The sequence below is a fragment of the Felis catus genome, chromosome D3 (assembly GCF_018350175.1).
Source record: "Felis catus isolate Fca126 chromosome D3, F.catus_Fca126_mat1.0, whole genome shotgun sequence".
NCBI classification, from domain to species: Eukaryota; Metazoa; Chordata; class Mammalia; order Carnivora; family Felidae; genus Felis; species Felis catus.
In genome coordinates, this window is record NC_058379.1 from 6020706 (window position 1) to 6048602 (window position 27897).

Genomic DNA, 27897 nt, shown 5'->3' on the forward strand with positions numbered 1-27897 from the left:
TCCGCAAATGCACCCTAAATAATAATTCTATGATACACATCTTTTGTTCTCTATCTAAAAATATGCCCTTGATGGTTCTTATATCAAGGAATATGAATACTCTGAAGGCTCTTGATACATACAGCCATTGTAACATAATAGGACATTTTCACCGCATCCTAAGTACTAGGTATTGTAATTTCTTAGTCTAAATTTAGGCCTTCGTTAAATTGTAAGTGAGAAATTGTAACATCCTAATTACAAAAGTAAATACTCGTTATAAAAAAAATTCAAACAATGCAAATACATGTGAAATAAAAAAGTCTCTCCTCTGCTTTTCCCTCAAAAGTAGTCACAGTTAAATATATTTTCCATGTATCCTTCTAGACCTTTTTCTATTTTTATTTAGAACACACACACGTATGAATATATTGTGTTACCTTACCAAAAAATGGAATTCAATTTGCCTTTTTGGCTCAATAATATATCCTAGGCATCCATCCAGGCTATGTCAATGCATACAAACCTACCTCTCTTTTTAAAAGTTACAGAACGTTCCATAGTATAGAGGCACCAAAATTTCCATTTTTTATTATAAATGACGCTGCAATTGACTTTGTTCATATTAACCTGTGTTCTCTTACGAGAATATTACAGATCCCTTGAGGTGTATCTGCTAGATCAAAGCGTGTTTTTTAAAATTTTTATAGCTTCTGTCAAATTGTTTTTTTAAAAAGGTAGATCCAATTTTGCATTCCCAACAAAGTACTAGGTACCTTTTTCTCCACACCTTCAAATATCTTTTTAATTTTTGCAGATTAGCCCCCAGTGAAAAAAATTAAATTGTTTCATTTTGTTTTTTAACATTTATTTATTTTTGAGAGACACAGAGAGACAGAGTGTGAACGGGTGAAGGGGAAAGAGAGGGATATACAGAAAACAAGCAGGCTCCAGGCTCTGAGCTGTCAGCACAGAGCCCGACGTGGACCTTGAACTCAGGAGCAGCTGAGATCATGACCTGAGCCAAAGTCGGATGCTTAACAAAGCCACCCAGGCACCCCAATCCAGTTGTTTTAATTTTCATTTCCCTAATCACAAGTGAGGCTGAAATCCTTTCTCTGAGAACTATTCTATGCTCCAATCATTTAATTGTTCATTCTGTTACTCTTTACCTCTCTGTACACATTACAAGCTTTTCCCTAGGCTATCACCTTGTAAATGTCTTTTGTCACACAAAAATATCAACTTTGATAATGATTAAATTTATTAATCTTTTCCTTACGATTTTGGGTCTTGGTCTTGCCTAAATGTCTACAAAAAACAAATCATATCTTCCATAATACATCCTCCAACATAATTCCCTTTATTTTCTTCTAAAAACTTTACAGTTTTTCTTTTGTTCTTGAGGGTTTTTGTTTGTTTGTTTTAGAGAGAGCGCATATATGCACATACTCAAGTAGGGGAGAGAAGCAGAGATGGGGAGAGAATCCTAAGCAGGCTCCACAGTCAGCACGGAGCCCAATGCAGGATTTGATTCCACAACCCTGGGATCACAACCTGAGCCGAAATCAAGAGATGGGATGCTCAACTGACTGAGCCACCCAAGCTCCCCTTGAATTAGTTCTTTAATCTACATAAAACTCATTTTGAATATGGGGAAGTAAAATCTTTCTTCCCAAATAGTCACTTATCCTTACACAATATAATGAACAATAATTTCCCAACTGTGTCAAAATACCAACTTTATTCTACTCTAAATTCCTACATAGAAATAGGTCCTATTACTGGATTCTACTTTGCTCTATGTAGCAACCTGCCTATTCCTGCACTCAGCATTTATATTACTGCAGCATTACAGCACGTTTTGGTATCTGGTATGGCAAATCCTCTATCACTATTTTTCCATTTAAAACATTTCTTGGCCATTCTAGAACATTTACTCCTCCAGATGAATTTTAGAAGCAACTTATCAAGTGTCCAGAAGTAATTCTCATTGGAATTTCACGTGAAACTACATTAAAATTACAGTGTAACTTCTAGAATATTTCAGTGTTTACAATGATGCTTTCCCCTCCAATAACATGTAATGTTTGTCCGTTTATTTAGGTTAGCTTTTCAGTTGTTTAGGTAAAGATTTTTCTTCATAAAGTTTTTGTGCATTTATTTTTAAGTGTCTTCTGGTTTTGTTGCTCTTGAGAATAAAATCTAACTTTTCCGTATGACTAATGACAAACTATTTGATTGTTAGTGACAGTACATATCTTTCCACATCTTTAACAAATTATCCAGTGAACTGTCTGTCCACATCCTGTAACCACTTGTGTGTGGACTTATATTATTTTCCTCATTGATCCATGTGAGTTCTTTACATGCTGAAGGTATTAAGTCTTCACTTATGTTTGTCACAAATATTTTCCTACTTTGTGGTTTGGCTTCTAATCCTAGGGTTTTGTTTTCCTTCTCTTCTTATGTAAGTTTTAAATTTTTTGTAGTCTAATCCACTGATCTTTAACTACTAACAGATCTGAGTGCCCCAGAGTTACCAGGATCTAGACCTCTTTCCCTCACAACACCTGCACGGCAGATATTTTCTTCACTCAGAAGATTCTAGTTCAGGGGCGCCTGGGTGGCTCAGTCGGTTACACGGTTAAGTGTTCAACTTCAGCTCAGGTCATGATCGTGAGATCTGCTGTCGGCACACAACCAGCTTCGGATCCTCTGTCCCCGCCCCCTCTCTGCCCCTCCCCTGCTCGCTATCTCTCAAAAGTAAACATTAAAAAAATCCTTGAGTCTTCAAAAAAAAAAAAAAAAGATTCTAGTTCAAGTCTGTTTGATTGATTACAAAGTCTTTGCCCACCTCAGCATAGAGAACCCTCTTTTCCAGATGTTTAATATCTACTCTCACATTTTCTTTATGATTTAGGGGGCATTCATGATGATTTATCATTTACTATACACTCCCATGTGTATTTGGGGGGTGCTGGATAGATTCCAGTGACCTGTACAGATATTATAAAGCCAGCATGACACCGTTTAGAACGTGGCTCTATAACACATTTAATATCAGAGAGAACTTGTCCCACCTCATTACTCATAATTATTCTGTCCAGTTTATCCCAAAATGGATAGTTCTATAATGTTTAAACATCACATCCAAGAATACAGCCTATTTTTCCATTTAAGACATTCTCTCATATCTTTCAGGATATTTATGGTCTCCTCTGTGTAGACTGCACTTATCTTTATAAGGCTGTACTTACATGTTTTACGTTATTTCGTTGCACTGTGATCAGAGCCTGTTTGGGGTTTTTGTTGTTGTTGTTTTTTTTCTTTTCCATTTTAGTTTCTGCCCGGTTATTTTTGGTATTCAGAAAGCTATAAATTTTATATATATGCATTGTGTAACCAGTCACTTCCTCAATTTTTGTCTGATAGTTTTTTGTCATTCTCATTTTTGCAGCTGATAGCATCTACAAATACTTCTCTTCTTTTCATTTTGGATCCTTCCCTCACTCTTATTCCATGCATTACTGCTTTGATAAAACTTATAAACAGCTGTTAAATAATGTCCTAATTTTTAATTTGACTCTAAAACCTTTCTATTAAGTACAATGTGGATAACTGGTTTCATTTCTATGTATACTTTAGCATTAAAAAGTGCCTACTTCTTGAAAATAAGAAATAAGGATTTTTTAAATCAAACTATCTATCTGCCCATAGTTTAGTGGCCGTTTGAATTCACTGTGAACTCCAAGGGAAAGATCACCTCTCTTCCAGACAGACTTCTAAAATGGCCAACCTCATCTCTCTGACTTTCACTCTGCCCACCACCTCCACATTCTGCATGTAGCAGCTGGAGTGGCTGTTTAAAAATGCAGATCTGATTATGTCATTCCCCTGCTTCAAACCCAACCCTTGCAATGGTTTCCCATTTCACTCAGAATAAAATAAAACATCCTTAACCTGTCCTACAAGACCCTACATGATCTGGCCCCCTGCCTAGCCACGCTTCCCCCTCACCCACCAGAATCCATCCACAAGCCATTCTTTCAGTTCCTGGAATGGGCAAAGCTCTCTCCCCCTTCAGGGCCTTCCCACATGCCATTCCCCTGCCTGGAAAATTATCCCCCACTTCACTCTACACTAACACCTACTCACCCTTCAGATCTCAGCCCAAATCTTATTTCTGCAAAAAAGTCTTTCCCGGGCCTTCTTTCCACCATCCAAAATTTGTTCCCCTTTTTATATACACTCTCTCGTAACCGGTACTACCTAACTTTCCTAACAGATACCACCATTTGTGATTGTACGTGCAGTTGTGTGGTTGTTTACTCTCTGGTTCCCTCCACCCCCATAGATTATAACCTCCAAGAGAACAGGAACAAATTGATTTTGCTGGCCACACTGCAAGCATTCATATGTATCTGAATGAAATAAAAATACCTACAAAACCCCTCACTGTATTTCTTGCATCTTAAAATAATACCCACCACGTCACTGAATCGATATTTAAACGGTTAAAACTCTGATACTGCCTGCAAATTCAGTTAGAATACATTTTACCTCAAGGACATAAAAGCTAACCTGAATCTGATGCCGCCACAGGAAAATACATACACAAATTTGTATCAGTAGGAAGTAAGTTCTGTTTTGCGTAGTGTTGTTTGCTGATACTTTATTCACAGTCAACTAACGTATATGTCTTATTTCTTACAGCATGTACGACACTAGGAAAAATATGCTCTGTCAAATACTCTTCAAGAAGTCTAACAGGTTAACGGTACTTGATAAGAAAATTACAGCAAAATCACAAACTAAAGAGCACTCAGAGTTGGTGATCTCTGTAACAGACACAGCCGGTCAAAAAAGACGTACACCACGTTGCAAATGAAAAAATCCTTTTGGATCACAAAAGCTAATAAAATCAGCATTTACATACCAGTTTACATCCTGCAAAGGACTTTCACACGCATCACGTCACTGAACTGTGAGGAGCAGACCCAGCAGGTATTAGCATTTATAGAAAAGGAACCGGAGGCTTAGAGTGACTGTCCTCCTCAAGGTCACAAGACTTGAAAGTAGTAGAGTCATGATTATACTGGGGGAGGGGCAGAGGTCCCACATGTAAATTTCTTAACCAAAGAGAACCCCCATCCTAAAGGCCTCCTCTCTGTAATTAGTGTAGCTCTGTGCTCCCTTCACTAAAATTTCATTTCACCAGAGAACCACCGCCAGAAGAGCTGTTTTAAATAAAGTTAAAATTTAAATGGCCACCAATCTGGGAAACAGCTAAATAAACTATGGTGTACCCAAACTACGGAACGTGATGCAGCAGCTCTTACGAACGAGTTAACACACCCGATGCTGAAACCGGAAGATAAGAGTGCACCAGTCCTCGCTAAAACAAAGATAATACAAGTACACACGCGGAAGCACATTTGAAAAGATCTAGAAGGCTACACACCGAACATAAAATAGTTATCATCTCTGGAGACAGGGACCGGTAGTGACCATGTCTGTGTTATTTCCATTTTTACAAAGAAAATGCATTGCTTTACTTATTTAAAAAAAAAAAAATTTTTTTTAATTTAAATTAACCTGTGGGCTAAACAGAAAGGTCACTCTTCTGCTCTAAAAGCTATGCCTCCATAAAGGAAGTAGGGGCCTCTCTAAAAGAGAAGACCAAATAATATAAACGAAAAAAAACGGTCCCATCCTGTTCAAACAAGAAACTGTCTAAACGTCACAGAACGCTCGTTTAAAAAAAAAAAAAAGCAGTAACTTAAAATTATTATTATTATTTTTTTAGTACCTGGTCTCCTTTGTTGCAGCAAGACAACCAACAAACAAACTAGCAACTGGAAAGAGTACAGAGCGGGCTCCTCCTAGAGAGATTGGAGTCGTTAGAGTTCGGCAAGGAAGGGCTCACAAAGGAGCTGAGTTTTGAGGGAAATGAGAGGTGACTTGGCAGAGAGATGCGGGCAGATTAATCCGGATGGGAAAATGTCTGGGAGGTGGAGATACGGAGTTAATCAGGAGCAGGGGACAGTGAGCACACGGAAGTCAAGTCCTGAAAGAGGAGAGGATTCCTTTGGAGGTGGGAGCTGAGAGGGAGCTCGGCTGCGCGGCCATCCGGTTTACCTGGGTGAGAATCCGGCCCTTGTTGTGGTCAAACAATGGAGGAGGCGTCCAGCGGCGGCGGCGATCTGCGCTGGGGGCGCGAAGGCTTCCTCATCACCTGGGCAGGGGGCTCGGCCGGCTCTGCTGGGACGCAGGGCGCTCTAAAAACACACACACGCACACACACACACACACAGCATCACACCACGCAGCCGGGCTTCTCGGCGCCGCAGCCCGGCTCCCCGAGCCCTCGGCGCGGCCATTACCGCCTCTCCGGGGACCCGCCTGGAAAGGCTCCAAGGCGCGGCTCCACGGGCTTCGTAAGCGGTCTCGCTCCCCCTTCCCTCGGCTCCGACAACAATGGAGCCCGGCTCGGGAGTCCGGCTCCCGCGGGGCCTCCGCCCGGCCTCGCCCCTGCCGCTGCCCAGCCCTCGCCGCGCACCCCGGCCGCCATCTGTGACCCCCGCTCCCCGCTGCCGGCGCCGCGGGGCCCGCGCCGGCCCGCCGAGGCCCCGCGGCCAGGCCGCCCTCCGCGGGGCCTGCCCGGTGGCCGCCGCGCCGCCCGGCTGCGGGGGGTGGGGGGTGGGGGGTGGGGGGGGCGCTCTGACCTTTCCTACCGACGCCCAGGGGCCGGCCCCGGCCCGAGGCCCATCCTAAGTGATGGGTTGTTTTTCTTTTCTTTAACCCACTCATCCTCCCTCCAAGCCGGAGCCCGCTCCCCCTTTCGCCCCCCGCCCCCGCCTCGTTCCCGAAAAGAAATAGACTGCAGCCCGGCCGCCCGACAACTCACTCCAAGTGAGGGGTTGAAGCGCCCCAGGCCGCGGGCTCCGCGCACCCACCCTCCCTCTCCTCAAGGGACACCTCACAGGTGCGCCTCCGAGCCGCGCGCGCGCGCTCCGCACACCCAGACGCCTCCGGGGGACAGCGCGCGTGCGCACGCACGGGGCCGACGAGCCCCGGGGGAGCGGGGGCCGCACGCATGCGCGCCGTCCGGCCCTCGCCCCGGCAACCCCCCTCGCCTCCGCCCCCGTCGGCCGCCCGCGCGCGCCCTCCCCCCCCCCAATCCCAGGCTGGTCCCGGGTACCCACCCCCGCAACCCCGGCCCTGCGCGCGCGCTCCCGCTCGCCCGCTCGCTCCTCCTTCCCCGCCCCACCCGGGCCCGCGTTACCCTGGGCAACCGCAGTGCGGCCGCACCTGAGCTCTGCGCCTGCGTCCCACCGGCCAGACCCTCCCTGCCCCTCGGTCCCGTCCCCTGCCCCCCCACAGCTGGGGGAGTGGGGCATCGTCCCCTCCCCGCGAAGTGACTATCGAGCGGCCGCCCCCGCCCTGCCCCGCAGACAGACCCGCCGCCGCGCCGGCGCCTCAGCCGTCCGCCCGGTCAGCGCGGCCTGGCCTCGCCGCCCCGGCCCCCGCTCCCGGCGTGCACCGCGGCGAGCGCTCGGGTGGGAGCCGGCGAGATGCGTTCGGCGGGCGGCGCCCACTGACCTCCCTCGGCCGCCCGGCCGGGGCAGGGCCGAAGCCGGGAGCCAGCCCCGCCCGCCGCCCCGCCCATGGGCCGCCAGCCCCCGCAGCCGCCCGCCGGGAGGACCGCGCCGAGGGGGGGAGCCGCCTGAAGGACCGCGACGGCCGCGCCCGCAGGTGAGGCGGGGCCCGAGGTGTGACCGAGTGCAGCCCCGCTCACCTGGCGGTACCTCTGGGGAGGCTCTGCGGGCGCCGGCGGGGGGCGGGGGCACCTGTCCGGACAGGAATTCATTTAGACTGTTTGAAAAGCCCTCGCTGCAGGGGGAGGGGGTCCTCCCGTCTCACCCCCAGGGCTCGCCGACGGGGAAGGGTGTCCCCTTGCGGAAACACCTCGGGGGGTCGGGGGACGTGCGGGAGACACGAAAAGGCGGAGAGGAGGGCAGAAATGAAGCGCAGCGACCCCCGCGCCGGCTGCCTGCGGCGTCTCGCAGCCCGTTATGGGGAGGGGGATGCCTTTGCCAGGGCTCCAGTCCAGGCTGCGGACCGTCTGCACCGCGCACCCAGGCCAATGCGATGGGGCAGGAGCGGCCGGCCCAGGGGCTGCTCCTGCCAGCCTCGGGGTGGGATTGTGGGGTGAGGGATCCGCATTGCAGGTGCACCGGGAGCGCCCGAGGGCCTGGCCCTGCTTTGTCTGGGAGGCTGTGGGGAGGAGGCCGTCTGAATCCACATCGCCTTTTTAATGCGTTTTAACACACTGTGGACGTTAGAGACCCTCCCCGATAAGTTATATTGTCTCTCTTTCTGATAACCCTTTACGTAAGTATCTACCTTATAGCCCTTTTCTGAAGCTTTGATGTGGGCTGGAGATTACCCCAAATAACGATTTGCTTGTAATTCCTGAAATTGAGCGTAATGCTAATATGCAGTAGAGCTCCAGGCTTGACTACAGAGCTGCCGTCGGCTACAGTGAGTGACTCTAGTTGATCTGACTTACGTGTTCCTGCTGACCTGTGTTATTTAATTTTTAGCTTTGATAGTTAGCAGTATGATCTATTCCAATAACGAAAATGGGGTGACCTAAGAGGAGATATAATCGTGCTCCGTAATTTAGGTTGCAGTAATAGGTCTCATTGCAAAACACAAGCTCCGCGACCGTGGTACTTTATTATATTACGCATTTCCAGAAACCTACCTGTAAGAGTGTTAAAGTTAGAATTGCTGGGTTCTTTTTTGAGATTTTTAGGTTTGAGACTTCTATAAAGAGCATTGTTATTGTTTTATTAAATGGGGGCTTTTTTTTTTTTTACATCGCCAAGAATTTGTTTGCATTTTTCTTGCTGTTGAATTGTAAGGAAAAAGATGCTCACGTTTAAAGTGACTTTTATCCCCAAAGATGCTTTGAATTTATGTATTTCTTTTGGCTAAATGTTCATCTTACACGAAATATTTTTTGGAAAAGGTTTTAAGACTTGTGAGATCTATACAAGTGTATATATGTGGGTCTACATATATATACATACACTACTGAAACACCTTAAAATGAAATAGTTTTGTTTCTCTGCATCCTGTTATAATTACTCAGTAAGTTTAGTTTACGTTTACAGTCCAAAGTACAAAACAGTTATTTGTGTGTATCCGATTTTTATTGTAGTACATATAAACACGTCAATCTAACAGGTCTCTTGGAAAATATTGTTAATTCTTATATAAAAAAACCAAATGAATCCTTTTACTTGCGACGGAAGATCATTTGGGTTCTTAACTCTTTCATCTGTGATTCGTTGGATAAATTCATTTTAATGTCATTACTTAAGCGGCAGAGGGCATTCGCAACAATACTGATGTTAACAACGTTGATGCTTTTAAGAAATGCTGATAAAGCGTTTTCTCATATTTCTAACAAGAAAGGATACAGGCCTTTTTCTTCTGCCCGGAACAAGGTTAGTCAAAAAGTTCCTGATACACAGTAGGCACACATTTTTTTAACTAAGACTAATTATATGTACTGAATTGGACATCCCTAAAGGTCATCGCCTAGGTGCCTTTATGGGCTTCACATGATGAAGCTGCAATAAATGTTGTACTCAGATTGACATTCCAGACCAGTTAGGTAGGCGCTACCTTAATGACATCAATTTTCACATCTCCACCTTTGATGTTTAAACCTGCAGAAAGGTTTGGGCAGACCAGTGAATGTGCCCTAATTGTCTTCAGATATTTAAGGCCTGTCGTGCAGCAAAGGGATTGTATGTTCTATTTAGAGTAATTCCCAAGTACAGAAGCGACTGAGGAGTACTTATAGGAAGACAGATTTCACCTGGACATAAAAGCCAACGTTGCTTATGGTTAGAACCTCCAGCTGTGGAAAGAAGGGGCTTCTCCTTCCCCGCAGAGTTTCCACATAAGCTGGTTCCCCAACCGGGTGTGGGGAACCCCCCGGGGGCAGGGGGCAGAGGGTCTGGGGATTCCAGAGGCAGTGGATTGAAGGGCTCTGTGGCTCATTTTTCGTGTTTTTGTGCTGGCTTCTGCAGCTGTGGGCATAACGACTCCCCAGAACGTCCCTGAGCCTTTGGAAGGCTTGTACTGGGGTGGAGGCCAATCTGGTATCAGAGGTGATTGTGGTCCTCCTTAGCCTGTGTATGGGCTTTACAGGTAATAAGACGCTCTCACAGTCAAAAGACTTTTAAAAGGCTCTTTTTAATTATACGTGATTTGTATTTCTTCCTTCGGCTTTTATTTTCTATAACAAACATTTAATTAAGGGAAAATTACCCATTTCTCTAAAGACAAGCAGAAGAGGTGTGTTTTTTTTTTTCCTTTAAAGCTCTTTCTAAAAAATGGGATGATGTCAGTCATTCTTGTCAGAGTCAGCAGGTTGTGAAGGTGAATAGATTTTCTTCTGAGCTGAAATTATTTTTTTAAAAGATACTGATTAAGGGCTGATTCTTGTGCTTGCTCTGCATTTTAGTTCATGTTTATTTCATTACTCAAACATGACTCAAATTTCACAGCAAAAAAAAATCCAGTCATATCCACCTACAGGAAGTTGCACTGGACATTCTTCCAGTATGTCTGTGTTGTTTTTTAAATATATGTTGGCAGCTGAAGGTAAAACACAGCCGAGGAGAAATAGAATTAGAATGTACTGAAAAGATTAGGTGAATTTGAGCTTTGTGTTTGAAAAAGAAAAAGATGTGTCCTATTTGTGCTAAGCCAATCCTGGGAATGATGATCTATCAACAATCTGGATGATGATCTACCCATAATCAAGAAGAGGCTATTGGTTGTCAATAACGATCCATGTATTAAGTGGGTTGGTGGGGCCAGGACTCTGTCTGTGGCCAAGGAGCAGAGCAGAGCTTCCTGTGAATACCAGCGTACCCGAGCGAACGTTCTCTGCGCCAGGATTTAGGTGGAGCATAATGGTCACGAGGCCGATTGAGTTAAACCGGCGTCTGACCTCTCTGGTTGAGGAAGAAGTTAGAGGGAAAAACAATTCTGAATTAATGTATGCATGTGCTTAACCTTTGCAAAAAAAAAAAAAAAAAAAACCTTTTAAAAATAGTTTCCTTCCTTAGTAGATGAGTTTGTCTCATGCTTTTTGTGCCTGTTTATCCACTAGCTGAATTTGGGTATGATTTAAATAAGACAAAGACTCGAACTTTGAACATGAAATAGGTTATTTATCTATGCTTTATGCATGAAAGCACGCGTGAAGGGAAAAGAGAAGCATATCAAGTTCTCTGGCCAACCAAAAAATAAAGAAAGCCTTATGTGTACTTTCTACTTTTGAAAAAAAAATCACAGATGCCACTTTAAATATTACAACTAAGACAACAAATTATCAAGTAAGGCAGCCAGTTAGAAAACAGCCTTTTTAGAAGTCAAAGGTTGCATTTTAGAGCTCCTCACCACAGTCGCTGAAGCCATCACACAGCTGTGTAAGAACTTAGAAAACAGGGGAGTTTGTATATTTCATGCAGGTCTCCACACTTGGAGAGCAGAGTAAGATACACATCTTTGTGATTCTTCCCAGTTGACCACTTTATCAGAAATCACTTTCTGAAGGAAGAAGTGTCTGCTCTTCTGTAGCTGTAAAGGAAGTAGGAATATGTTTTCTCCTTCTATCGAGATTCCTTCCACAAGCCCAATTCTCAACACTGAGCAGTGGAACTCCTTTGGTTAGGACCAAACAAAAGAGCAAGCCTGAGATGCTTAAAGCCACCAATAAGGGAGAGAAAAAAGACAGACGAGCACTTGTAATGGAATTTGAGGCATATAGGACTCTGCCGCTATAATTGTTCTCTTTGTTGCCTCCTTGGCGACACTTGAGATACGAAATTTCGACCTGCATAAGATCCACTACTTCTCTTCAGGTTTCCTTCCCAACCTGTTTTAAATTCACCCTGTGCCATTTCCATTTACTATACAGGTAAGAGGCTTTATGAGATGTCCTTTTAAGCCCAATTTCTTATGGAACGTTGCCTAAGTATTGCTGTACGATTCTGTTTTTCTTGAAATCGCACATTTCACCTGGCAGTGAGTGGCTTTATACCCTGTAAGGGCTACTTATTTAGTGCAATGCAGAGTATTCATAAAAACACTAGTTCCCCAGGTTACAGTTCCACCACTGGGCAACACAATAACCCGAGGTCACCGAATTTTTCTCTTCGCTCCTATTCTGGTGTTCTCAGCATGAGCGAGTAGAGGCAGTTAGGCTCAGGCCACACCCTGGACAGTGAAGAGGGCTCTTTTAACTCTTCTCTCTCCCGGCCATCACACCTGTCAACCCAGGTGAAAGGCACCGTGTTACTTCCTCTCCAGTGGCTTGTGGCATGTGGGAGCCGATCCAGTTTTTGGAAATACTTTGTTTTGCACATTGGTAAGAAAGATGGAGAGAGGTTGTTTGGTTTTTCACTTTTGTGTTCCCGCCGACAAGTGTATAGCGGGGGCTGTTAGGTATGGCCTGTTCTCCAGGAGGGTCAGTCTTTGTCTTCAGCAGTGAATCGTCTTTATCTTTCGGTTCCGTCCCGGTGACCAGACCAGAAAGTTGAGGCAGTGAGGTGCTTGCTCACTGATATGCCCTATTGCACTGCACCAGGGGAGAGACGAACACGGTCTTGTTTGATAGGGAGAAACGATATGTAATCCTCCTCGGCCTCCCTGCTGCATAGGGTTTCAAGTTGTAGAATTCGTTCCCGTCAAGAAAGCGGTCAAGTCAGTTTTTGACAGAAGGAGTTTTATCAGTATTAGCGATGCTACGGTATTAGTACCTGGTTCGGAGACAAAGCCAAACCTTGTTGAAGGCAAAGGTTATTTTTTTTAGGAAGAAATAAAATAAAAATCTAAGTTGGAACAAGTAAAGCCAGAGATGAGACCTTTTTGGAGACAAGTGGGTTGAATGCTATCTGTGTGGAGGTGTTCTCAGGTCTCATCCACGGTTGTAGGTTGGAACTCAGAACAGTTTGGGGCAATCGTTGGCTAATTCTAGAACAACGCACTGAATTCTGCCCACCAGCAGGCTGTGGTTAGAGTGCCTTTCAAAGGAAGTTCGGGACGCTACCAAGACCTTCCTGTGCAGGTTATCACCACATGTCTGAAGTTCAACCAGGAGGCAGATTACCCATCCCTGTCCTTGAAGGATCATTGAGTGCAGTTAGAAAGCGTTAGACAGTGGAGCCACTGTCTTCCTAGCTGAGTTGCTGTGCGTCCCTGGTTGGTATCAGTAACCTGCAGAACTTCCAAGTCTCTACGGGAAAGCCAAAGTGGTATCATGGACTGATGAACCCTGATATAAGTGAACCTGGTCATCTAGGCTTCCTGCACCTGCAACTGAAGCACGTGGGCACCCTTCATCCACGCCGCCCGCCAGTAGGACCCTGCGTCATCTAGCACGCTAATGTTATGCCTTTGGGCGGTAACCCAAAGTCTTATGAGCCCACTCCATTTTTTAGGTGAAGGCCCTGGATTTTTGTGTGTTAAAAGTCTCATATTCATTATCCGTACGTAGGACATCTGTCTAGCCACTTCCATCCAGTTTCTGCAAAATCTTGCCAGATTATTTTTCTCAGTTTCATCGTGAATGAATGAGTGTGTAGGGCGTGATAGAACTTTTTTGTATACTCTGACCTGTGAATTGTGGTCTCCTGTTAACAGACACACTTAATGTGCCAAGTTTCTGGACACAGACTATTTCAGAAGTCCTTTTGGCAGTCTTTGTGACAGCCTTTGTATGTGGGTATCTTCTACATCTGGTGAAATTGCTAAAATGTTTACATTAAAACCATTTTCATTTGAACAAAACGAATTTGAATATATGCTTACAAATGCCATCCGCCCCAAAGGGATAGAGAAGCCACCCTCTTTGCATTTATGGTTCTTGTCTCCCACCCCCACAATGTGAGCCTGACAAATAGGACGGCTCATAAAATACTCTTGAGCTACAGTGGAAAATTTGGAGCATACCGTTCGTGTCTAATTATCCCTGGCATCCTCTGCCCTGTATGTACCAGGCTATGGGGCACAGGAGCAAGATGAGAAAACTAAGTCCTCTGGAGCTGTCAAGGAGCTCTCTGGGGGATGGTGTGGTTGCAAGGCCTCCCTGCCAGACTCCAGAGGCCCTTTTACTGTGGGAGCCCGGTCTGGGACAGGGACAGCATGGGGAAGCGCTTCCAGAAGAAACTGCTCAGTCTGAAACAGATGACTGGCAACAGATAGCTGGGATCACATTATTCCCCAAAAGAAAGATGGTTCTAAGACAGCCCCCAGTGGAGGGTAACACAAGCACCATTAGAAATGAGTTCCTCTGGGGCGCCTGGGTGGCGCAGTCGGTTAAGCGTCCGACTTCAGCCAGGTCATGATCTCACGGTCCGTGAGTTCGAGCCCCGCATCGGGCTCTGGGCTGATGGCTCAGAGCCTGGAGCCTGTTTCCGATTCTGTGTCTCCCTCTCTCTCTGCCCCTCCCCCGTTCATGCTCTGTCTCTGTCTGTCCCAAAAATAAATAAATGTTGAAAAAAAAGAAATGAGTTCCTCCCCAAGCGAGAAGGCCTCACTGTTTTCACAACTGTCCATAGTCAGAAGGAGAGTCAGAAAAAAAAGAGTGAGAAAGACAAGCGGGATTGCATATTCCAGTGAGGACAGTACATTTTGTCTTCTGGACAGAGTGTGCAGAGGCAGAGATGAATAAAGATTCTTCTTTGCTGAAAACAGATTGCACCCAGAGACTAACTTTCTTGTCCTCCCAATTGTACGCAAGTGTTTATTGATCTGCTTTAATATATCGGACACACAGAGTCATTCCAAACAGTTTATTTAAATGATAGTATAGTAGAGATTTAAAATCGTGGTTTGTAAATGTTATCAAATATACCAGATGTCCACGATACATCAGTTGGTTTTACCATCTTAATTTGAGCTTTAAGAATAAGTGCTCGGAAGTACCTAGCAGATGACCCATGGGGATTGTGAGGTGATAAGGTCTGTTTTTTTCCTGTTTGAATTGTAATTTCTCCATACATCTTTCTGTAAATATAGAGTATTAACTAATTATCTCAGCAGTCTTCTAGTCCAAAGGGAAGTAGGGATTTTAGAAAATATAATTTACATTAAAGAATAATGCAGTTGTTGACTAAGAATTTGTCAGAAGAAATATGGCATCTTAAAACATTACTCAGCTAATGGAAGTTGAATAATCTTATCCTATATGTAATATTGTCTAAGATTTTTAAAAAGCAAATTATACTAGTTTCTCAAGACGTAGTTCACTTGTCAGTTGTATGCTCGTGTTTAGATTTACCTACTCTTAAATGATGGTTTGGTGACCGTGAGCTGATTTGCAAGGCAACTGTAAGGGATTTATGAAGGACAATTTAATTTGGACTTTGTGCAAATATCCTACTTTTTGGTATGAATTAATGTGTGTAGGGTTGTCTGTGCCTCCCCACTCCCACAGGTCAGTTCCGCGATAGCAGGATGTGTAATGTTGTATTCATTGGAGTGTTCCAGGTGTCCCCCCTTGCTTTGTTGAGAAAATGAAGTGTGATGCTTTGTGTGCCCCCCGCACCCCACCGAGGGAGATAGGCCCTTCCTTTACACCCCCAAGTTCACAAAACCATCAGAGGATTTGCCTCAGTTGTCCTGAGGGCACTTAAATAACTTATTTCTTTTATGTCTTCCATGTTATGTTGGAACACTTTTTTTTAAAAAGGGGTGGCTTTTTGATTTGTACTTGTATCTTTAAATTTTATTTCTAAAGTTGGATTTTTTTTTAACAGAATTGTTTTTACTTTGGAAGAGACCTTTTCCAAGTAGAAAGCCATTTTAAGATTTACCAGTTCAATACTAATTTATGTAATTTCTCCAATACGTTTGTGTAAATAACAAAGTTTAAATTATGGCTCTTTTTATAAACGGTGTTTCCTGGTGACCGTGGAGCCTGTTCTTTCATTTTTCCCAGCCTGGAAAGCTTTTCTTAAAGTGCTAGTACACATAAAATATAAGGAGTTTTGGCATGATTTTGTAAATTTCTTGGCAGTCTTTATATAAGTATTTAGTGGTCTCCTTAAAAACAGGAATTCCATTGCATTCAAGAAACGTTAAAGCCTGTAATCATCAAAATTTCCTAGAGATTCTCGAGCTGTTCTAGATGAAAGTACTCCCACGGAAAGTGCATGTTGGGTCAACCTTAATCCATCCGTTTAACGTCTCTAGAAACCTCACTTTTATAACCGTGATCCTGGGGTCCCTACGTGGGGTTCCAGAATTCTCTCACATTCACCCCCTTCACTTCTCGGTTCACTTAAGCATCCATAGGGGCAAAACAGCATCTTACACTTAAAGAGAAGAACTTATGTTCTTAAACAAATCGGAGTTTACACGCGGCCCTTCCCTTCCCAGCAAAAGAAAGGACGCGCGCATATTCTGACCGGCGTGGTGAGCTGGGTAAGCAGCGCCTCTGCGCACACCCGCCTCCCCCGGGGGCTCCAGAAGCGAGGGAGAGGCTCTCACAGGTGCCCTGGTAGGCTTGCGCCGCAGCTGCCTTTCCCTCCAGGGTCAGCAGATTATTACAGGGAGAACGCCTCCCGTGGCTGGGGCTTGTCTGTCCCGCGAGCTCCATCCACGCGCCGTTTGCTGGCGATCCGGGAAACCGGAGGAGAGCAGAGGAAACCTCAAGTCCAAAGAAAAAAGGCCCGCCTCCAATTAGAAGGACTGGAGCCCAGGGTTTGTAGCTGCAGTACTGCTATTTCTGGTGTGAGGGCCGTCCCGGCCACTGCGGGCTGTTTCACAGCGTCCCTGTCCTCTGTCCGCTGGATGCCAGACGTGCCCCTTACCACACTGTGACGACCCCAGATGTCCACCCTGAGGGCACGAGTACCCAGATGAGAACCACTGCTCTAACTGGGTCAAACTCTCATATGGAGTTCATCAAGAGGATGGAATCCCTGAGTTCTCCCTTTAAGTCTGAATGCTGTAAGCATACGTACACGACGTGCCGTGTAGACTCTCTGAGAGCGAAGAAGCTCTTCTGGAGAGCAGGTTAGAGTCAGGTTGCAGAAGCAGGCCAGCTCTTCACCAAGACCCAAAGGGGCACCACTTCTCCCAGCCTCTGCCGGGCTCCACTCACCTCATCAAGGAGGCACCTTCTTCTCTCTACTCCCCATTCTGTGCAGCTATCTGGGTGTGGCACCGATGGTAGATTTGGATGGGCACACGCAAAACTCCAAATAAGGAATTTGTCAGTGTCTACATCTCTTCTGTAGGAAGAGGGAAATCCCAGGCCCCTCTCTAACCAAGACCTTAAAGGTTTCTATATCTTCACAAAAGAAATGTCACTTCAGGGGCACCCGCGCGGCTCAGTCGGTTAAGTGTCTGACTCAGTTTCAGCTCAGGTCGTGATCTCATTGTGAGATCAAGGCCTGAGTCAGGCTCTGCATTGAGCATGGAGCCTGCTTAAGATTCTCTCTCTCCCTCTCCTGCTGCCCCTCCCCCCCCCCCGAAAAAAAGAGAAATGTCACTTTAAATTGTATTACTAAAACAATAAATTATCAGTAAGGTAACCAATTAGAAAAGCAAACTTTTAGAAATGAAAAGTTACATTTTAAGTGAATTAGCAACATTCTCTAAAGTCCAGTTGTCTTAAAATACTTGCTTGGTAGTGAAACAGAAGTACGCATTTCCAGATAGAAGGGCAGAATAAGGTTGTGGTTCTTTAACCCAGCTAGCTTCTTAACCCAGGCACTGAGAAGTGTCTGCTTTAGGAAGTGCAGCTTTAGGAAGAACATTTATTATGAAAAACATTTTCTCCTCTTCTGGGATTTTTTTTTTTTCATGAGCAGCATCCTCAAGAGTAAGCACTGGAGTTCTAGTTAGCACCACCACCCCCCAAAAAAGAATAGACCTGAGAAGCTTAAAACTTAAAATATGGGGAAAGAACAGGGCAGAACAAGATTTTGAACAAATGGACAAGTGAACTAACAGGGCAAGTGATGTGCGTCTGCAGGGCATGCGCTTTGAAGCCTTCGTGCATCCCTGCCTTCGTCTGGGCAGAGCAGCGGCGTCCACGGCTCAGGGAGTGGCCTCGGAGTCGGCCGGGCCGGGGGTGAAGCCCAGCCCTGCCGCTGGCTAGCTATGACTGTAAGAAACTTCTTGAACTCGTCGAAGCTTGTTAGTGTGGAAGATGAGGATAATCGTGTCTACTTCTGAGAGTGTGTATAAAGGGCATAGCGAGGCACGAACGCTCCGTGCAGGTGCTTGTGTGTGATGCCGTTTCCCCAGAGCGGGAGGGCGTGCTGTCAGGGCTCTTGCCTTCACAATCCTGCAACAGCCCCACTGGACTAAACGCTCTTTAGTACAGGTTTTGCCTCTATTGGCTAAAATCTCAGTGTCCCCCCCCCCCCATTTTCTTTCTCTTTAATTTCCAATTTTCTGAGAGGCTTTGATAAGCAACTAAAATCTGGCCCTGGCTTTTCTACCTAACCTTATTTTCCACCACTCCCCAGAACGTTCCTTCCATGTCTGACGTGGCGTCACTGTCACTCCTAACTAAAACTCCATACTCACGTCACCAGAAATGCCCCCTTCTGTGTGAACCCAGCCCCTCTTTAAGGCTCAGCCCTCGTGGCTGCCTCCTCAAAACCAAACTTTCTCTGCCCCTGCAGCCCTTCTCCACTCAGCGCTCACCGGGCGCCTCCGCATGCCTGGCAGTGTGGACAGCACCGGGAGTGCTCGGGTGACCGGGACCCGGCCTCCCCGGGATTGGTACGGCCTCGTGTGGGAGACAGGCGGGTAAAAAAAAGAGCTCCGGACGCCGCGGCAGGTGCACCTCCCTGGGTTACCCTTCCCCTGGTTGTCGTACTTGCTGTACTCGGCATATACCTTGTGAGGAGTCCTTTAGACTTTGTTTTCTTTGTGCTTTAGCGGCTGAGTCTCACACCCCGACAGCGGCAGGCCTGAGACTGAGGGCACAGCGGGCACTTAGAGCACACGCTGGCTTGATGTAGGACCACCAGGCACGTGGTTGAAAGGAGGACGGGTTGCTCGGCCCGTTCTGATAGGCGTTGTCAGCTTCCAAAGATAAATTAAAGAACAAAACGATGATGATGGGTCAGCTCCTGGCGCTCACTGGGACCTCTTGGTGACTCGAGTGGTTCTCAGGCTTTTAGAATCGTGTAACAGTGCACTTTCGAATTGGGAAATGGGACAAGGAGAATGAAGAATTGTCCCGCGCACGGAATAAAGTCAGCTTTACAGAAAACCTGCTGCATTGTCCACATTTTCCTCGTTTCGTCGCGGACCAGGAAGAGCCTCGTCCAAACGTGGCGTGAGCGTTTCCTGATCTCTAAGTTTCGGACTCCACTGGAAAGCGCCTGGGGTGTGGACCGAGCCCTTGGTTTGTGCGCAGCACAGCCACATCTGAGTTCGATGCCGTGCCGGCGTCGGCACCAGGGATTGCCGTGGCTGGCCCGTAACAGAAATGACGTTTCCACGTGCAGGTAAGCTGCCCCGACAAGATCCCGTAGGTCACAGACTCCATGGAATATCCTGAACAAGCCCACACTGTCCCTGCCACTGAAATTAAAGTTTATTTCATTTTTATGTGGCTTGATCGTGTTTTTGGTCTTTTATTAGAGAGACTCCCCAAAGGCATGCATGAACTAGCCAGCCTTCCTTCCTTTGCCTTATTCCCATGCCAGTCGGAGAAATATTTCCACACCCTCTCACCTCACCAGTACAAAACACGCTACCCTAACGGGAGGGTGTCAGACCAGAGATTGGGTGAGAGCACCACTAATTCCCACTGTAGAGAACCCTTTCTCAAAGGGCCAGCTCGGATGATTAGAGGGAGGCGCTCTTTATCGTAGGTGCTCCTGATATAGCATGGAACCGACCAGCGCTTGTGTCTGTGCGGTTTGCATTCTGGTAATATAAGAAAGATAAATGCTAGGAAGACATAAAATGGGACGGTGTGATGATAATAGCAGTTGGGATTAAACTGTTAGGTCATTCTTGCAGTGCAAAGCGAGAATAGGCCCCGCAGACCCCATAATGGTGCGTGTGGGAGCCCAGGACACCTGTCTGGGTGATTCTGAGTATTGTAGTAAGAGTGGGAACAAGCACCCAGTTCTAGGTGTGGTTCTAATTGCTTTATGTCTCTGCTGACCGGTAGGGTCACCCCGGCCATTATGTGGCTATTTAAATTTGAATTAATTCAAAAAATTTTTTAATGTTTATTTGTTTTTGAGAGAGAGAGAGAGACAGCATGAGCGGGGGAGGGGCAGAAACAGAGGGAGACACAGAATCCAAAGCAGGCTCCAGGCTCTGAGCTGTCAGCACAGAGCCCGACGCAAGGCTCGAACCCACAAACCATGAGATCGTGACCTGAGCTGAAGGCGGACGCTTAGCCACCTGAGCCACCCAGGTGCCCTGAAATTTGAATTAAATTCAAACTAAAAAAATAAAAGGGAAAAGATACGTTTCCCAGACATACCAACTACCCTCCAAGTGCTCAGTGTGGCCAGTGACTACTGGACAGCAGCGAATGGACTGCTTCCGTTATTGCAGTAAGTTCTGTTGGATAGCACCTCCCCGGAGGGACTCTTTTCATGGCAACCCCGACAGAGCAGGTACTGCTTTCCTGTTTTGCAAATAAGGAGAGTGAGGCACAGGGAGCCATACGTAGCTTGTCTAAAGTTGCGTGGTTAATGCATAATGGGACTAGGATTCATACCGCGGCCACCTGGACCCGGCGCCTGGGGGTTAATCTCCACCCCGCTGTGTCGCTGGGGCTCATAGATGACTGGGGCTCGTCTGTCCACTGGTCAGTAGAGCAGGTTACGCCGTGGTAATATCTTGTCGCTGAACGCTATTAGATTCAACTAAAAGAAATTCTGAGCCAACGGCTAGGTCTTTTCTGTCTAAAAATGTAGCCCTATATTAGCACAGCTTCTCCTTCCTTGGAGAGGAAAGAGGGAGCCACAAAGCAGCAGGAAGATACCAGGCTGGTGTGATCTCCATAGAGCAGACCATCTGAGCTGTCTGCGCCTGTTTCCGCGCACACAGAGTGGGAAGATGGGAAGTGCCCACCCCGCAGAGCTGTCGTGGGGGTTTGAGGAGGCGAGGCATGGATGGCACTCAGCACAGCTGGCCTCGTCACAGGTGCCCAGCGCCTGGCGCATTAGCAGGGCAGCAGCTGTCATTACCACCCCCGTCCCTGCTCCGTTCTGTAACGGCCACTTGGATGGCGTGCTCCATAGCGCACGGCGAACAGCCGGGACTCATACCTTCTCCAGAGCTGCCACGAGACCTCCTAGTTCCGAACGCCACACGCTGGTATTGGGGGAGAACAGGAAGGCCCAAGGCCCCTTGGAAATAAATGGGCATTTAGCTGATGCACTGAATGCTTGCAAATTTAAGCAAGTGTCTCACTCCTCTGAGCTTTAGTTCCTTAAAAAATGGTCCCGATCATACCTACCTTGTGCGATAGTTTCAATAATGAAATGATTATCTGTGAGCCTGGTGCATCGACACAATGTATACCATAGCCATAATTACCACTTTTATGGATGATTTTCAGCTTCTCATGACGAAAAAACGTCTTGGAGTATTTTCTTGCCCAGATGGCTTGGACTGACCCAGAGGCCGTGTCAGGGCAGAGGCAGAACAGGTGATCATCCGACACCGTCACCATCAGCACACCGTGTACCGCGATGGCCAAACCCTGGAACAACCGGGCAGAGCCCGCTGAAGAGCATCGTGGGGCCCGCGCGTAGCTGCTGTCTCACTGACACGGGAGCTGCTTCACACCCCACCCCCGGGCCAGCAAGAAAAGGGCTGCCTGCATGCCTGGAGGCAGCCGTCCTGCCCGCGATGCAAAGCAGAAGGAAAAACGACTCAGGCTCCCAACTGGCCAACAGACTTGACCAGAATCAAGAGCAACCAGAAGACGCCAAAACACCCACTCTAAGAATTTGGGGCATCGGATGGAAAATCTGGGTATTGTGAACCGCTAATTCCCAAGGACGTGGCCACATCCCACATCGGGTGCTGATTGTTAAAAGTATCTAAATAAAAGTGGGCCCTGAAAGAGCGTGTCATGAACCAAGGATTGAGTTAACCCCATTGTGGGAGCAAGGGGTCAAGCACAAGGGGAAAAGAACAGCAAAAGACAGTTGTGCAAATGGAAACAGTGACCGAGGTACAGATGAAGTATCGTGACCTTTAAAAGGTAAAGGTCAGTAAGAACAAGAAAATACTGAACTGCGTCCCATTCTTGGAAAAATCCTTAGAAGACACAGTAATGTTTACTGTCCCAGTTTCTTCTGCTCTCCTCCCGCCGCTGATAGCTAATCTCTGAAAGACAGTTGCCCTACCTCTTATTGTACTTCGATTTGTTCTCCTTTATTCCCACTGGGTTAACGAACTTACGGCCTGTCTGTCTAGTATGATCCAAATTTGGTTGCAAAGATGAGCCCTAAAATGGCTCGCACAGCACCTGCGCGCCGGGCAGTGCCCTCCACCCTCCCAGCTTCATCTGGATCTCAGCACTGTTCGTTTAAGTGACACACCTTCTTAAGGGAGCGATGCTGTGCGAGGAATTTTCCTCCTCTCCGGAACCTAATGCACAGTGTACTAAAGAAGTGGAGTATGGGATTCTGGAAATTGTCTCATGCCCTGACATAATAAAGGCTCATTGTGAGCAGGAAGAACTTTATGGGAGTCAGCCTGAAATGCCACCAGTAGACATGCCTCATTTATTCTGCACAGCACAGAAAGCTCGCGGAAAGGAAACTTTTAAAGAACTGAATGATCTGACGTCAGGACTGTCAGATCACAGGATGGAGAATCAAAGGGTGGTGCAGCCATAGGTGGACATGCTGAAGCCATCCAAAAAAGGTTGTCAGAAATGAAGATCTAGGTAAATGCCTTCTTAAAAGACTAAATTTATCTTCTTTTAAGATTATTGGAGGGCACCCGTGTGCCTCAGTCGGTTAAGCCACCGACATTGGCTCAGGTCATGATCTTGTGGTTCATGAGGTTGAGCCCCGCATAGGGCTCTGTGCTGACAGTGAGGAGCTTGCTTGAGATTCAGTCTTTCCCTCTTTCTCTCTGCCCCTCCCCCACTCATTCCCTCCCTCCCCCCCCCCTTTCAATAGATAAATATTAAGTAAATAAATAAATAACATTATTGGCACTCTTGCTATGTTATTCCATAGACATAAGTGTCCGATAAAAACAAATATTTTATTAGTGTTCATCAGAGGATATGTAATCACTAAAATTAAATGCCCAGCCGTGGTGACTTTAGTTACTGAATTGACTATTGATAGACTATTTTAATAATTCCAAAGATCCTTAATGTTTTCCCTGTTTACACTCTTCTGAAACAATTAGTGTGGGCCCATTTTGTAGAAGGGCAAGTCAGAGGAGGTGATTCATTTTTGCTTGGTTGCCGCACTAAATTGTGAAGCTGTCGGAGATGACGTCACTGGGACTGGGCAGAGTTCTTCCACCTGTATCATGAGGATAAGATCTCTTTTTTTTGTAAGTGATAATCTTCCCAGATGCCTCATAAGGGTTCAGCTAAATATGTTCTATTAGCACTAATGAAACAATTGACTTTTACCTTTTGTAAGCAATAAAGGAAAAGCTTGGCTAAATTAAAGTGTATAGAGCTTCAGTTAATAATACCTTTCTTTCCCTGGGACCTACACTATAATTAGGCAGGTTCGCAAGATGGATAGAGGAAGCCCCATCAGTTAAATCAGTTGAAATGGTTCATCTGTTTGGCAAACCATATGGAGAGATATTTTTAAAGCAAGTGAACACCTCTTCTCAGCCTCGGAAATACAATTTAGATCGTGATCATCAAGTGCTAACATTTTAGGAGCGTCTCCCGTTTCATTATTGTGAAAAGACAGTTCGGCATTTGGGTCACTACATCTTTTGGGTTATCTATCAGTAAACCATTAAAATCTGTAGTCAGCGTAGAAATGGAAGCACCACCATCAGAAATGATCTGTTTATTTCCCTTCTCTTTAAAGGAAAGCTGGGTAGAACTGCGTGTGTGGGAAGCTGTGAGATTTTATTTCCCTAAATTGTTGACCCAGGACCATCTTTGCAGATGACAACTTCTTAGAAGTTCGCAAGTGGCATCGCTACGGAGTTGTGAACGTTTTCACAACTGTAGGTTATGAAGTGAGGCTATCGGGTGGTCCCCAGAGGGCAGTCATCCTCGATGCTGTGCAGGGACAGGAGGAGGACATAGGGAGCGCAGGAAGGGCTGAGCTGACAGACCCATCAGTCACTTGGCCATCTCTTCCCTAGAGGCAACTTCTAAGACCTTCCTCTTTGAAGTAGAAAGTGCTGAGTTGAGTCTGTACTGGCATTCTGCCCAGACGGTGACCCCTCCCAGCCAGCAGATGAAGGTACTGGTGTGCCCGCCTCCTGGGGTAGGGTCTGCCACAGGGTGTGGGCATTGTGGCTATTAAGTTGCCCAGTGTTCTGGGAGCGCCCTGGGCATCCTGCAAGCGCTCCGGGGCCACGCCATTTCAGACCATGGAACTCATGCATTTGCCCAGTTTGGCCTGCACTGCCCGCTTAGAGACACTGTGACAATCTGCAACACGGACGTGCTTCTTCCTGAGATGTTTTCAAATGGAAGGACCGAGCCCCTACCAGTATACAGACACCTGGTGTGGTTTTTAAATAGAAACCAAACAGAAACTCTTAAAGTGGGAGCTAATCAGACTGCAGAGAAACTTGGTTAATAAATCCATCATGTAGGCCCCTAGTGACTGCAGACTTCCCAGACAGCCACGTATCACATTCCCGTGTCTAATTGCCGATCTGTCTAATCACATCTATTACAACTTTAATGTTGGACTGCATATGCTTTCAGGAGGAAATGGCTGTCAGTGTCTCAAGAATTGTTGATGGGCCTTGTGTTTTGTGATGGATAATGTCAGAGAAGCACAGGAATGTATAATGCATGGGGGTGGGGAGGTCCTCAAGTGCTCATCATGATCATTTTCTGCCTGTCCTGGGGACACTGAGTTGTTGCTTTTGGAAAAACTGCCTTCCCATTAATTATTCTTGGTTCTGGTAAATGAACCACAATTCCAGCAACTCAAGACTGCCCTGGAACAAAATAACTGAAACATGCGATACGGCTTTGTCAGTGGGTAGTCAGAGATTACCTTCTTTAAGAGAGATCTCTTTATGATTTTTTTCCGACAACAAACCAGTATATGTTCATTATTAAAGAAGCTTTAGGGAGTATCGCAATAGAATTTTTAAAGATTATCCATAATCCACTCTTTAGAGAGAAACGCTTTTAACATTTTGTTGTATATCTCTTGTGGGTTTTGTCCTTAGTTATATGTCCAAAAATATATATATAACTTCTAATATATTTTTTGACCTAACCTCTCCTAGAATATTTCCTTGTCAATAAATATTATCTAAACTATCATTTCTGATAATTGCATAGTTTACCTATACCATACTAACCTCTTATCAGCAGATACTCAGATTACTTTGTGAGGTGGTTATCTTACCAAAAAAAAGATGCTTTTTTTGTTTGTTTCTACAGGAGTTTTCCTCTTTTAACTTTTAGAGATGTACTCATTTTAAAAAGATGTTCTACCTACCCAGCTAGAGACAGGACCCAAAAAACACCATCTCCACCCACAGTTTGCACATTTGGATGAGTCCAAAATTAGTTCCATTACTGCTTTACCACAGTATAGCACACCTGTTGCTCAGTGTTTTATCTGAACTGCCTCATGTTCTCCTCCCAATCCCTGTGCCCTGTAGGTGGTACTGCTCTCTCCATGTCATAGGAGGAAACAGCCTGGTTGCTGTGGCCAAGCCAGAATTGGAACCCAAGATTCTGACCCCTGTGCTTAGCTCCTAACTTATTAGACACACACACACACACACACACACACACACACACACACACACACGCAGTTCTTTAAGAATGATTAATAAAGATTTTCTGTCACTTAAAATAATTGCACCTTTTGCTTTCAACATATTTTTTTGCTTCCACTTTGTAATGGTGTTCATTCTCTTTCCCAGAATGTTTCTGGGGTGGTTGTTGAATGCTTACACACCCTCGATGATGTCCTTTTTCTCGGTGCCCTAATTCTTGGGGATTCTCACATAATTTACTAGTTGAATTTCTTAAATACATGCACAAGTAGAAATAGGCCCTACAACTTAAAACGTTTTTTTTTAATCCTGGACTGTTGTGAATTGATAATGTCAGTGTTCATTTTCAGAAATGGTAAGTTTCCTTTCCTAAAAGCAGGTATTTTGGATTGAGAGTTGATGGCCTAATTAGCCTTGGACCTTTTTTTTAGCTTTTCCTAGAGCACTTTAGATTGTTTCAAAGTAAGAAGTAGGCTTTACGTCCCCGAGGGTGCCTTGCTCTGCCTAACTCTTTATTCGCTGCCCTGAATGCTTCTCTCCAGTGCATATGGAAGATAAAGGCCAGAAAATGTTTGTTTGCTTTTATGTTTCTCTCTTTGGAAGTAACTAGAATTTCTTTGCTAGCTCATTTCCATACTTAGATGATGTTCTGGAAATACCTCACAGGTAGGACTCAGTAAACAGTTTGGAAGTATGTTCATGTAATTATCAGCCAGTATTTACATAATATATAGCATTTACATACTATATAAATATATCTAACATCTATTGAGCACTTACTGTACCCGCACACTGTAAGTGATGGCATTTTGCTGTTAATTTTTTTTTAATGTTTATTTATTTTTGAGACAGAGACAGAGCATGAACAGGGGAGGATCAGAGAAAGGGAGACACAGAATCTGAAGCAGGCTCCAGGCTCCGAGCTGTCAGCACAGAGCCCGACGCGGGGCTCGAACTCATGGACCACAAGATCATGACCTGAGCCAAAATCAGACGCTCAACTGACTGAGCCACCCAGGCACCCCAGTTTTTTAAATTTTTTTAACGTTTATTTATTATTAAGAGAGAGAGAGAGAGGAGGAGACACAGAATACGAAGCAGGCTCCAGGCTCTGAGCTGTCAGCACAGAGGCCGACACGGGGCTCGAACTCACAGACTGTGAAATCATGACCTGGGCCGAAGTCGGATGCTTAACCGACTGAGTCACCCAGGCGCCCCAGTGATGGCATTTTGCTCTTAAAACAACCCTATGAGTTAGATATTGTGGTGATTTAGGTGACAAGATAGGGTTTAGATTTGAACCCAAACACTGACCCCTCAGGAGCTTGTCGGTTCTGGTCTTGTTTATTCCACTGTGTTATGCAAATCTTCTTTGGGCCTCAGTTTCTTAATCTTGAAATAAAGAGGAGTTGGAATAGCTAGCTGGTTTTGAAGGTTTTTTCCACCCTCAACATTTTGAGTCCATGAATCTGCTTGGAAAACCAGCTCCCTGTTAGAAATCATTTCCTCTCCTCTCACATTTGATGTCTACACTTGCTGCCTTTGCCCCTGGCCAACCTCCGTTCTCTCTATGGCAGTGCCTGTGCTGTAGGACACGCAGGAGGGGGGCACATGAAGTCCCCAGGAGAAGGCCACATAGGTCCTTGTCACAGAACACTGGGGTACTGCGGTCTGCTCAGGGCTGGGCGGCTCCTGTTGAGCCACGGGCCACAGGCCACAGGCCACGCCAGAGGCACGCAGAGACGGCGTCAGGATGGACTGGAGCTGTTCTCATCGCTGGCAGTGTGAGAGGACCTAACGTGAATGGGTTATAACTTATTCATGACTAGAGTCTAAAATAGCTTCTTATAACTAATTCACAGCTACCACGTGAGTGCTAGTGTGCTATTTTTTCGGATTCTAAAA

The 27897-nt window shown here is 45.8% G+C and overlaps 2 protein-coding genes across 3 annotated transcripts in view; one reads left to right on the forward strand and one right to left on the reverse strand.

Annotated features, from left to right (window-relative positions):
• The window catches only part of ZNF664 (zinc finger protein 664), a 41659-nt gene extending 34579 nt beyond the window's left edge, over positions 1-7080 (reverse strand). Inside the window, exons 1-3 of the mRNA XM_019814447.3 lie at positions 7042-7080; positions 6366-6665; positions 6121-6260 (exon numbers count right to left, since the gene is read on the reverse strand). Of these exons, the coding sequence (XP_019670006.2) occupies positions 6121-6260; positions 6366-6665; positions 7042-7080 (479 nt within the window). The remainder of the gene's footprint in view (positions 1-6120; positions 6261-6365; positions 6666-7041) is intronic.
• A 204-nt stretch (positions 7081-7284) lies between these two features.
• The window catches only part of CCDC92 (coiled-coil domain containing 92), a 29946-nt gene continuing 9333 nt past the window's right edge, over positions 7285-27897 (forward strand). The window contains exon 1 of one of the 2 annotated variants that reach the window (XM_023241315.2): positions 7285-7737. The gene's annotated coding sequence lies outside the window, so the exon portion shown is untranslated. Of the gene's footprint in view, positions 7738-22775; positions 22973-27897 lie in introns of those variants that run through there. The other variant, XM_006938374.5, reaches the window with a different exon arrangement.